The sequence below is a fragment of the Pterocles gutturalis genome, unplaced genomic scaffold, assembly GCF_000699245.1.
Source record: "Pterocles gutturalis isolate BGI_N339 unplaced genomic scaffold, ASM69924v1 scaffold51567, whole genome shotgun sequence".
NCBI lineage: Eukaryota > Metazoa > Chordata > Aves > Pterocliformes > Pteroclidae > Pterocles > Pterocles gutturalis.
In genome coordinates this window covers 1-12,518 of record NW_010109615.1, presented here as the reverse complement: position 1 = coordinate 12,518, position 12,518 = coordinate 1, and the positions used below count along the sequence as shown (strand labels likewise).

The following is a 12,518-nucleotide window of genomic DNA, read 5'->3' as shown; positions in this document are numbered from 1 at the left end:
AGCACTTAGAGAAAAGTCAGACAGTAACACAACGGACAGAAAATGCCACTACAGGATTTATCAGCCATCTGGTGCAGTGCAAATAGCACTCATTCAACGGAGGTTAGTGTCTTCTCAGTTGTTACCACAGCAACAGGTCTGCTGAGTACATTTAAAAAGTTAGGCATGTGTCGGCAACCTTTTTTCTCCTCCCATATGCAACAGAGACACTGGGAGCTGTGAGCAGTGGCATGTCCTTCCTAGCCTATGGATGTTTTTGCTGAAGCATTTCAGCATTTTCCAATATTCCACTTTTCAGGAGACTTAAAACTTGGTCAGTCTTGTTTTGTTTTGTTTTTAAATTATTTTAAGTAGTCCTGCCTCCAAAAGAAACCAAAAAAACCCAAACCAAACCAACCCACAAACCCTGAATGATTAAGTCATTTTCCTTTTTCATGGAAGTGGTAGATAGCTGCAGGTGGGAAGGGACCTCTGATAAGAGAAATACTTCAAAGTAAAATAAAACAAAGTCCTTTTGGCTCCTGTACTTCCAAAAGGATAGGAAAAAATATATTGTTAAAAATGTCTACAAGTGAGTGTCTCTGTCCTAAAAGAGCCCACATTTACATAAATGGCCTTGTCCAGAGGCACCAACAGGTCCCTGACCTGCTCTCCCGCTGCCGCCTGCTCCAGGAGGAGGCGTGAAGGTTCAATGCCAGCAGAGGTCTGGTGTCCTAGAGCCCAGCTCACCAGCCTGCCTTCACACAGCCCCACCCCTGGGGGAATGGCTGTTTGGGGCTGTTTGGAAAGGGTGCCCTGGTGAGCTGGACTTGGCTCAGGTTAGCAGTAACAGGATCTGGTACCAAATGAACAGGAGCATTGGCCATTTCTGCTCCTGACGTGCTCCCATTGCAGTTTGTGCTCATTTGTCAGCTGCAAGATGAGCACGTGTCTGGGAGCTTTGCTTCAGACTGAGTTTTGCACAGGCAGAGTGTTGAATTATTTCAGAGTGCAAGTCTACATCACAACATCCATGTGACCATGTTAAGCCCAGGTTTTAACCCAACTAATAATAGTGACAATAGCAATGGAGGACATGACAGCACATAAGGGCTGAAATACTGTCTGCAAATGTAAATTCCCACTTTCTGTTAAAAGCAAGGAATATCACTAGTCTTACCTCTAAGTAGTGTGGTCAGCATTGCTAAGAGTAAAATCCAGCAGGTCATAATTTTCTTGAATCTACGATTAGCCTGTTAGCTATAGCCCTATAGATTCCATAGTCAGAGATGGACACAGGGTCACCAAAACCATGTTGCATTGTATTTATGGAATTAAAACCTGTTCTCTAAAGGTATAGCCCAGCAGATTAGAGAGACCAGAGCTAGGCTGTCCTACCTACTCTCAGAGAGACAGCAGCCCAAGCACACAAAATAAATAGGTATTACCTAGCTCACTATTTGGGGAAAGAGGCAGAAGAGAAAACATCAGCTGCTTTGAAGAAATTTCAATGGCAATAAAACGTAAGAGGACAGGATTGATTTAATGCTTTCAGTCTGACTCCCAGATGAGGAATCAATTGTTCTGCATCATTTAATCTCCTTAAGCAGGTCATGACACAAGCTAGAAGCATTGTATCTAATATGAAGAACAGCTCTTAATGGTAGTTAGCATCAGCCTCAGATTTTTTAGAGGAAAACATAAGCGGGATCTGGGTAGCTCTGAAGAGTTGGCTCCACTAGATTTCCACAGTGAGATCCTAATATTTTAAAAGCGAGTTTGTTCATTGTTTACCTAATGGAGATGCAGAGCAATTATATGCAAAAAAAAAAAAAAAAAAAAAAATCCCTGTGAACAAACTCCAGCCCTCCATCAAGAACATGGTCTTCAGAAAACTTGCGCAACATTACTTACCTGACACGTTTCAAACTGTCCTCTATCTTTATGGCAAATTCCTCAGCTAAACCAAGGTCCTCGTTTTTTTACATCATTCAAGAGAACAGAAATACCATACAGCTCCTAACCAGGTACAACCCCGAGCTAAACCAGCCTGCTTTTGGAACAGAACCTTCTAGAAGGAAGAAATGTGACACAGGAGGAGGCTCCATCTGAATCCCCTCCAGGCTGGGAGAGCTGATAACAAAGGTCCTTGTCTCTGTATATACAGATACATAGCTTCCTACTAAGCTTTTAAATTACATTTCTTGTGTGAAACTGTTGACATAATCAAGCACAAGTGTGAAAACAGAAGCAGGATAGCGAAAGAAAGTTCCTTATTTTGTCAGAGAGTTGTTTTTCCTATGTACTAGGAGAAAACTAGGGCACAGAACGTAAGCATTACGATTAACTTTTAAGAGAGGCTAAAATTATCCAGGATTATACAAATATAAGCAGTTTTTGTTTATTTCCTGTTACCAAAAACAATTCACTGTTGAAGACAAATGAAGGGTTTTCAGTGGTGGGTTTTGGGGTTTTTTGTGTTGGTTTGGGTTTTTTTTGCAAAAGCTCTATGATGAGGCCAATGTATTTTTAAGAAGCAAACTCAACATACCTATTCTGAATATTCTTTAATGGACCTTGGAAGTGTGAATTTAAACTTTACTGTAAGAGTAAAAATCTATATAGAACCTGGCTGAAGCAGCGATTTCTTATCAAAGTCAGATCAGGAACCAGCCTTATTATTTGCAGCAACTACATCAGTGGCTGGCTGCCACCATTCTTTCTTCCAAGTAAGCAGATGCCAAAGGATCTAGGAAGCAAAATCTTTTGCATTTCTCATATTGCTCTGCATACTTCCTCTCTCTCTCACAACATTTCCCCTAGGCTTTGCTCCTTTTCCTGGAATGCCTCAAAGCAATGAGCTCTCCCCATCCTGCTGATACTCGCCTGCCATCTGAAACTGGGATTTCTGGATCAAGAGAGAGACCACCTCAGATCTAACAGCAGAAATGATGGTGTGTAGGGAGCACGTACAACAAAGACAATTGTAATTTAAAGGCTGACCCACCTATTTTTACACTGAAGTACTCAGGAAGCATGCTATGGATAATTTTTGTTCTCAATATCATGAAGAAACAACCATGGTAGCAGTTTGTTCAGTATGTACTTAACGCTGCAATTTTATGACTGTCACATACAGTACTTATCAAAATACCGCTATACTGGGGATGTTGCTGGCAGTACAAGGACATATGGTAGGGAAAAGCAAAAGATTTAAGACCCAATAAAGTGATTCCTTCATTTTCAACACTGTTTGCCTTGTCAGTTGATCTGAAAGAAAAAAAGCTTTAAAAAACATTTCAGACCATAAGCACCATTCCTGAAGCTTTGCCAAAAGCTTTCTTGTGTCATTGCATTGTGTATAAAGAATTTTTAAGTAAAACAAGCTCTGAAGGCTGCTTCTGTACCTACAGAAGGCAGCAACTCCCACTGCAATTGCTAGGTAGTAGCTGTGAATGACAGGCTACAGTTCTAAAAAACCATCAGTACATATTTTCCCACATAACCACAAACCAACAAGAAATGTATGAAGAAGGCTATAAGCTACAGGAGGAAAGTGCTCTGTTTTGAGCCCTCTTCACTTTTTCAAGTGCTGTGCTTTACAGACACACAGTGAGGGTTTATTTCTTCAGGGGAAATACACCTTTCACTTCACAGCATGCAAGCCAAAATGGTGCTGAGTGCCACGTAAGTTCTAATATACCTCCTCCCCTCGCCGGACAGGCAGCTGCCTGCCTCTGCTGTCCTGCACGCAGCTAGCTGGCTCCTGCTAGCACTGCAGCAGTATGCCCCGCAACTGCTATTTCTACCTAAGAAACCCCTTCATCTTCACAGGACTGTAACAATAGCAAACAGCAATAAAATTGAAGTGGCTTCTCAAATCTGCTGCTGATTCTGCACTTTTGAATTTTTTTTTCAGTTCAGTTTCAGAAATTTAAACACAGCTACCAAGAAAAGCACAAAGAACAAAAACCATCCACTCATCTGGCATAAACCTACACACAACAATAAATAAAGCATCTTGGTTCTGCAGCTTTCATACTCTGCTGGCATTAACAAATTAACTGCACGTTCACTGAAAGTTATTATTATGACATGCTTTAAAAATCCAAGGAGAAGATAATGCATCTGTACATTTCACAGCATTCACCAAACTCCTATTTAATACAAAGGAAACAACAGTTGGCCCTTACTGAAGGCACATACTGTCACCCCAGTATTTAAGCTTAACTTTTTATATATTTGGTCAGTAATGTGGAACAAGTTTTATTTTATGCTTTTATGCATTCTCCAACCAGATGTTCAGAGAACAAGCCAAACATGGCAATCAATCATCTAAAACCCTGATAGACCCGACACAAGGCTCAGTTCTGCTCTTTCCAGCTGCACACATGCAGTATTTCCCCCTTTGTTGGCTGGGTACCTGCCAGTTCCCACATCCTAGGCAAGATTGCCTTAAGGGTCAGCCTCATATCCTACTAGCTCTTCTTGGCCTAGGCTCCCCCTGTAGTCAATGGAGAAAGACAGGAAACTATTTGATAAGGCATCTATCCCAAAACAACCTAACAATACACATGTAATGAGTTGCCCCCAGGTGCCTAGCATTCTGGTGATGGTAGGGGAAATCAAGACACCTAGAAAAGAACATGCAAGCAACCTTGGGAGAGCTGAAGTGGGGTAAGCTTAGTTTTCCTAAATTATGCAAAATCATGACCGGCAAGAAGAAATAAATAGGTAGTGATAATTCATTTCTTCCTCACAATATAAGAACCAGGACATGCAACAAGCCTAAAAACAAAGGGAAATATTTTCCTACACTGTTCTACTGTGAAACTCATTGCCATAGAACATTATGGAAGCAAAAGGATAAACGGGTTCAAGAAAACTACATGGCATCATTAAGGAAAAAGACCTAAAGGTTACTGAAAACAAAATGTGGCCACACTTGCATATCATGTAGGCCCATCAGCCACAAAATGCCAGATGCTGGAATAAAAACAAAACACACACTACTGCATACCTTCACTTACACTTTTTTTTTCCTCCCCTCTCAAAACAGTCACTATTGACAGCAATCTGTAATGTCCATAAGCAGCTGAACTCTGTTTAATAAAGTAGTCTTTAATACTTTCAACACTAGGTGGCAGGGAAAACAGCTGGATCTATGGCATTGAGAACCTTGAATGCAAAGTCTGCCTTGACAATAGTTAAGGATTCATACAATGCAGCAATTTCCATTGCAACTGGGTTTGCTTTGTGTCCCTACATAGCCTTCAGCAACATTTTTCAAGTAAAATACTGTGTTCAAAGACACATATGTTAGCAATACCAGGATACAGGCTAATTCCTTGCCTGAGATACTTTGCCCTCTCATGTAAGAAACCACAGACAACTGCAAAATGTTTCTTCATTTTGTGTTTGTTTGAACTGTTTCTGGAGAGGAAGTCAAAATCCTCATGATCTCCACCTCTGGAAAGATACAGCACTGGAACATTTACCTCATGCCTCCATTTTTCTAAAAAGTCACTTTATTATTTAAAATTCACATAACTTATGTGCTACTTGTGAAAATACTGCAAGGGGGCAACGATGAAACAAGTTCTGCACCTCAGGCAGTTGCAAAGCAGGCAAGCCAATGCAAATTTTTCTTCAGGCCATACTGATCAGCAAATGGGAAAAACTTCAGACTTGTAATATTTTGCTCAAGATCTCATTCAGAACTTGGGAGAAGGTATGATCTTTCTTCATGAATGCAAGCTCCCAGTTTCAAAACAAATGTCTATATGTAAAGGACACCACCTCTGCACTGCAGCATAACTTGCTATTTTCAAAATTACAGACATCTCCTAGAATGTTGCTGACATTAAAAGTGAAAGTCTGACATTTAACTCCTGCTTTGTTCACATTATTTAAATAAAAATGCAGACAATTATTGGCACTGTTGGTAACACTCTCCTTTTAGAAGTGCAAAATCAGCACAGGATAGTCATTCTTCTCATTCAGCTTTGTATCAGTTTCTCAGCTGTATAAAGAGATGCTGATGCCTTCTAGTGTATCTTTTAAAAATCTGCAGAAAAAAAAGCAAGGTCAGCACATCTCTTTTTAAGCGGTGACACACAAGAAGAAAGGTCAAGTCACTAAGCCACAGACTAGAAGTTATACATAACGGACTCGCTGAAAGTGATCTTAACACAAACAAATCACAGAAAGGCATGGAACTGGATTCTGATTTTCACAATGTTTGATAACTGGAAAGTTTGTTTCATTTCTAAAAATAAGTTAATACAAAATGTAAAAAACACTGATGTGCAAGTCTTTTCTGCATAAAAGGAGGTACATTTTCATACTTTAAAATAGTTTAAAATATTTGTACATAATGAACAGAAATTCTCTTTTACATAAACAAAGTGTTTCTTTGCCAACATCAGCAGTCAACTCCAAAACATAGAATTAAGACCGTCTAAGTCACTGCCACTGATGTAAAAAAAGTTATGCCACCCTTTTCTACAGTTCATCATGCTTGTAAGTAAATTCCCTTGCAGATATAAACCCATCACTGTCTTCATCTTCTTTATCAAATATATCTTCAACCAAAGCATCATGCTGGGTGTCATTTACCACTGCTCCATGCTTTTCAAATTCTTTCTTCAAGTAAATTTTCACCTATTAGACAAAAGGTGAGAGTTAATGATTTTAGCCTTATGAAGAATTGCTTACTATAGCATAAGAGAGGGCCACTATGTTCAGGATGGTAGCATTAGACAGTAGATACCTACCTTCCTTCCCATGCCACTGCCAGAATAATGCTTGTCTGACTGATTCTGCAGCCCCGTTTAGTGATGAAAGACTCTTAATAATATAAGCAACAGTAAAACTAGCGAATCAGTCACCATACCTTTATGGTATCTGACAGAAAAATGAGCCAGGAAAACCTGTCATCTGATGTCTATACAGTAAACTATGGATAGCTAGGCAGAAGTTATTAGCTACCAGCCGGTCAGATACCCAAACAAATTTTTCACATCCTAGCACTTTGACAAACCAGTAGATGTAAATAGCCACCCCAAAAATATACAGAAATCTGTCCACAATGTCAGTGTTTGCTGCTCTGTTAGGAATTACATTAAAGATTTATTTCTAGACATCTCAAAATTTTGAGGTAAAAAGATTCAATGTAAATTTTAAACAGACTAGTGGAACAGTTATTTACACTAAGCTAGCTACTAATGGTAAGCAGTGTTTTGAGCAACACCAGATTATTTTTCCTGAGTTTCAGGTTTAACTATTGAGATCTCAAGTGTTCTGAATTGCAGAGCCTTCTACAAGAATATCAATACCAACACAGCCACCTGTTAAACAGATACCACTTGTATAACAAGAACTGTAACAGTGGACTGTTAACAGCAAGACAAATGGGCCATGTTTCAGGTCTGTTTTACTAATTTCCCATCCTGGCATTTGTTAGGGTCATTGCTTACATTTCTAATTCACTGACACTGTCTGTCTGATGCACAGTACAAAAGATTAGGAAGAACAGAGAGTCACCCTTCCCAAATGACTGAGCACCTACCCAGCAACGACTTTTTGGGTGTCTTGCCATTAATGACAGGCATACCAGTTGAGTAGTTATGTTAACAAGTCATTAGTCCTAGTTACCTGTACTGCACATGGCCCAATAATTGCCTTAACCACTCTTAAGTAGTGCGTATTCTGCTTACAGAGTTGCTCTGTGCACAGTAGTAGCTAAAAATCTAACTTGTGTTTAGATACTTCACTAACAAGATCAAGTTAAGCTTCTCTCCCCCTTTCCACTATCCCATCCTGTTAGGTATGATCACAAGAAGGTTAACCCACTCACCTCTTGCTTGGACAGTTTCCAGTCATCGTTAAGATCCATCTCTTGGAATGACTCATGAGACCTTGGTCCATTCCTAATTTCCAGAAGGTCAATGTTGAAAATCAGCGTGCTCTCAGGTGGAATTTTTCCTGCGCAAAATGGTAAACATGGAGAAAAGTTAAAAACAACTACATATTCAGGGCCATACAAAAGCTATGTGTGTCAGAGCAATGTTCCAGTAATCCTGACTACTTTCAAAGCATCCTGCAATTTGAACTAACAAGGGTAAGTATCTGTAACAGTGATAACTGTAACTACTTCAGACTGTAGCCTGGACCCTTAACAGCCCTTTCAGCACATATGCAACTTTAGACGCAGTGAGTTCTGTGGGAGACTAGTATGTGTTGAGGCAAGCTCATTCAGCAATCATCATCACAGGTCCATCAGATGACGTTCTTAGATCTTTTTTTCATGGACAGAGCCAGATAAAGTGGAAAATAGTGAAGGAGACTGTACAGCTAGCCAGGTGGCCACTACCACAACATACAGCCAAGACTGATGGACAGAGTAGCAAGAAAGGACAGTTCAGTTCTCCTGATACACCATAATCCCACCAGTCTCCAAATTCCTCTCCACTGACAGCTGGTACCTGTACCTGCTATTCTGCCACTGGAAAAACTCTTCTTGAAGACAGAAGGGCAGCAATGCTGTCAGTATCCCATAGTTGTCTCTGGACTGCCACACAAAGCACTGAGCTATTTCCAAACACACAGCAGAAACTAAGTATATAAACCTGCTCAGAAGACGTGTGTTGGCATCATGCCATTTTTGATGCAGGTGAACTGAAGACTGATAATTTCCTAATAGTGCCAAAGACCACCACCCCCTGTGCCATCACCCCTCAAGGATTTCAGTTTATCAGGCATTGGCTATTACAGTGATGCGATATGCCTTCATGCTGATGGCTGAAGCTACCGTCAAAGACCTTTTAGCACACCACTTTGCTCCTTATGTATAAAGAGGCTGAACAGGACCAAATAGATATTGGATGGTAGCACCCCAAATAAGTATTCCTGTGCCTTGAGAAGACAGGGGAAAAAAATAATCCATGTCTACTATTTTGGAGCTATGGTGTTGAATACACCCTGAGCTCCAGCAACAAACAGGCTTTAGATTTCTAGGGTGAATAAACATACAGAAACTTCTGGAAACACAGGATACTTTGACCTACTTAGAGTTTGGAACACAGGTAATTTTTCTTAATGTTACAGAAAAAGGCATCTGACTCATCATTCAAGTCAGATGGCAAGCAAAGTGGAAGGCTAGTGAAATTAAGTGCATTCAGAGGAAAGTATGAAGAAAATTGAATAATTCTGTCTTCAGGGGCATCATTTGAAAACAGCAACATAATTATGTTCAAATACTTCCAAGTTTTCCTAAAACAAGTCATCATTTCTTAACAGCAGTTTACAGTGTTTACTTGTCCAACTTTCTTGCACTAAACACAGAGGTGAGGCTTGCAAGTCTTTGAAGAACAACTGCAGTGCTTTACATATTAATCAAGGCAATTAGGCCTGTGATGACTACATGAGCACTGCCGCGTGTAATATCTTTTTGTGGAAAAATTTACAGTTGTCCTGCATACAGTCAACTAACTGACCACCACAGGTTTCCTGTTCTCTGCTAGAAACAGGATTATTTCTAATACAATCTCTTGAACACCAAACCAAGGCTTCTAGAAAAGTATGTTTTAAGAGGATACTTTCATGAAAGGAGAGTATGGAGTATGCGGTATGTGTGGCGTACTACTTAGCATGAAGTAACGTGAGTGCTACTTGGCCTGTGTTCATCCCTACTTGCCAGAAGATACAGATGTGCAAACACCCCTCATGCCTAAAGCAGTCTCAGATCAACAGGAGAGGACAGTAGCAGCAAGGATTATATGTTCCAAGACATACATCCTTTCTGCTTTGAAACCTTGCATTACCTCAGGTCATTTGTGATAACTGTTGTCACGACAAAATATTCCTAATAATTGCTCAGAGAAGTTAACTGAGGGGACCACTGCCCAAAGTGAAAATAGCTGGAAGAGGGAAAGAATTAAGTGTCCCTATATGGAGAAATAAAGTGACTTTTCACTGTATCAGCTGATTAGGCACCACTACAGGTATTTTCTTAGAGTTCTAAAAGAAACCTGCAAGCAAGAATGAGGCTTGCACATGCACACTCATGAAGTATTACAACAAACACAGATGCAACAGCCAAAAAGCCAACTGTTACCTAAGCAACCACTTCCAGCTTGACTGTAAAAAGGAAAAAAAGGCAAGAAAAAAAAAAAGCAGGGCACAATACTAACAGAAAAGACACTCAGAACATACAGCACAGCAGCTAGCATCAAAGCCTGGTTTTTTTTCCCTGCATTCACCATGTAACCACTTAATGGTTATTTCTGCAGAAAACAAGTTTGTGAGAGAGCACCTGACTCCATCAATTTTTCTTATTTAATTTAAATCAGCCTCTTATGCCAAGAATAACAGTAAAAGACAGATTAAAAACAATTAAAGTAAGGGAAGAACTTCAGCTGTTTTACCTTTCCCTTCTTTTCCATAAGCAAGGGCTGGAGGAATAGTTAGCTTCCGCTTCTCTCCCACACACATGTCCTTCAAACCTCTGTCCCAGCCTTTGATAGCTTCCCTTATGCCAAGTGTAAACCACATAGGCTGACCATTGTTATGCTTGTGACTGGAAATGAACCAAATAAAACAGTCTTTAGAGAGTGAGTTCCACAAAAGGCCCAGATGATGTATCTATCTTGGGAGCATATTCCACAACTCTATTTGGCACAATGGCATTTCTTAAATGAAAGACCTAGACTTCTAAAGTCTTTAAAACTTACACCTTGCATGGAAAGGTTCCTTAATAAGTGGAAAGAAATAAAACAACATCTACATGGTGTGTTTATGACAACACTGAGCAACCTGGATGCCCACCTTCACTTCCCTGATCACCTATTTCCACTTTGAAACTGATCAGACTAGGAATGCATTTCTACTTAAAAATCTACATTCAAAGCAATGCATATTCTTTGGTAAATTGCAATTCAAAAACCAGCTTGGTCATGATTACAATATACCTTGTAACATGTTTACAATATACCTTGTAACATGTTTAGAAAAAACAGCCACATCTTTTCCAAAAGAGCCATTAGGAAAAAAAAAAAAAACAACTAACCCACAACTACACAACAAGTAGTCTAGAAAAACAGAAACAAATGCAAAACTAAGTTAAAAAAAGGCAGACAAGCCCCTTTTCCAATTTAACCAGGTGGTATACCAGGACTACTTTAACTCTACTGACAGATACAGAATTTTAAAAGCTCTATTTACGAGTCATGCAGGAAAGGTGCTTAAGAAGAAAACAGAACACTTACAGAAGTTAGTCAGCAGCAAAAACTTAAAAGAGTGTCACTAGAACTCCTTTTAGAGAGGCAGGTTAACTACAAGAGAAAATTAGTAAGATTTTTGTTTCAATTGTCTGCAAGAGAATAAACATGCAAAACATTATTTTCTTAAAAAAAATGTTCCACAAAAGTAGACTTCAGACAGCCTACAGATACTTGAGCATTTTGCTGTCTCCACTATTAACACTTCATTCATGTTTTACAGGAAAGACATTAGCAAGTCGTTGCAGGCTCTTAGCAGACTCCCTCGAATTTCTGGCTCTTCCTCCTACTTGCATTGCTGTGGCCCTGCTATGTTGATTCGTCTGGTTTGGGCAGGTGAAGGATATGCCGTTCCAGTAATGAAAAGCTGTCATTGTGCTGCCAGTTGTGGAAGGATATACATAATTTATTTTTTTTAAGGTAGAGGCAGACTTCTCCCCTAGCAGTTAGAAGCCAGGCAGAAATCCGTGCATAGCAGAAGACTTTAATTAAAGCGCTGAGATCATATACCAAAACCTGTGTCTTAATTGCAGAAGAGGACGCATAACACCCCCATATTTTAACAAATGACACATGGATCTACTTTCTAGACTAACCAGAAAACAAAAGCTAAATAAGATTTATTTTATATCCTCGATCTGGGAAAGGAGATCAGCTGTACTGTTGTACAGTGCTTCCTCTACTGTCGAAGTATAAAGGCAAACCAAACTTTCTGAAAACAGGTTGCGGTGGAAACGGTTCCACTGACAAGCCTGTGCAGCGCTATTTAAGCTATTTTAATTCACTAACAAATAACATGTAGGGCACGCTATGAACATGCATGCATTGCTGTTGTTCCTTGCACACAGGGAAACCCAAGTGCTGGGCGTTCTGGGAGGGAGGGGCAATTCTAAAAATCAATTTAAAAAAACCACCCGCCCTCAACAACACAGTCCTGACAGAGCTCGTTCGCAGATGGATTGCGGGCCACTATGAGGGGCCCAGATTCAGGACAGCACTGCCAGAAGAGATCACCCACGTTAACATTAATACAAAGAGACGCATATAGACATATATCCCCGCGCAGCTCACCCGCCAGCCCGCCCGAAGGCGAGCTACTTACGTGGAGTGAAACATGGAGCCATCCCTCTCCAAGTAGCCCTCGTAGTGAACCAGCATCATGTCCCCCCACTTAGTCTTCCTGTGGCAGATGAACGGCTTCTGCAGCACCTCCACCTTCACGTCCGCCGCGGGGATCAGCGCCGCGCCCGCGCAGCCCAG

General features: G+C 40.3%; 1 protein-coding gene across 1 annotated transcript; it reads right to left on the bottom strand.

Annotated features, from left to right (window-relative positions):
* Positions 1-6,343: 6,343 nt before the first annotated feature.
* On the bottom strand, positions 6,344-12,512 carry FKBP14 (FK506 binding protein 14, 22 kDa; the record flags this gene model as incomplete). Its single annotated transcript, XM_010073031.1, has 4 exons — positions 6,344-6,642; positions 7,838-7,965; positions 10,407-10,558; positions 12,361-12,512. Coding segments are annotated over 4 exons (591 nt in total), but the record flags the coding sequence as incomplete, so codon positions are not given.
* Between the last annotated feature and the right edge of the window lie 6 nt (positions 12,513-12,518).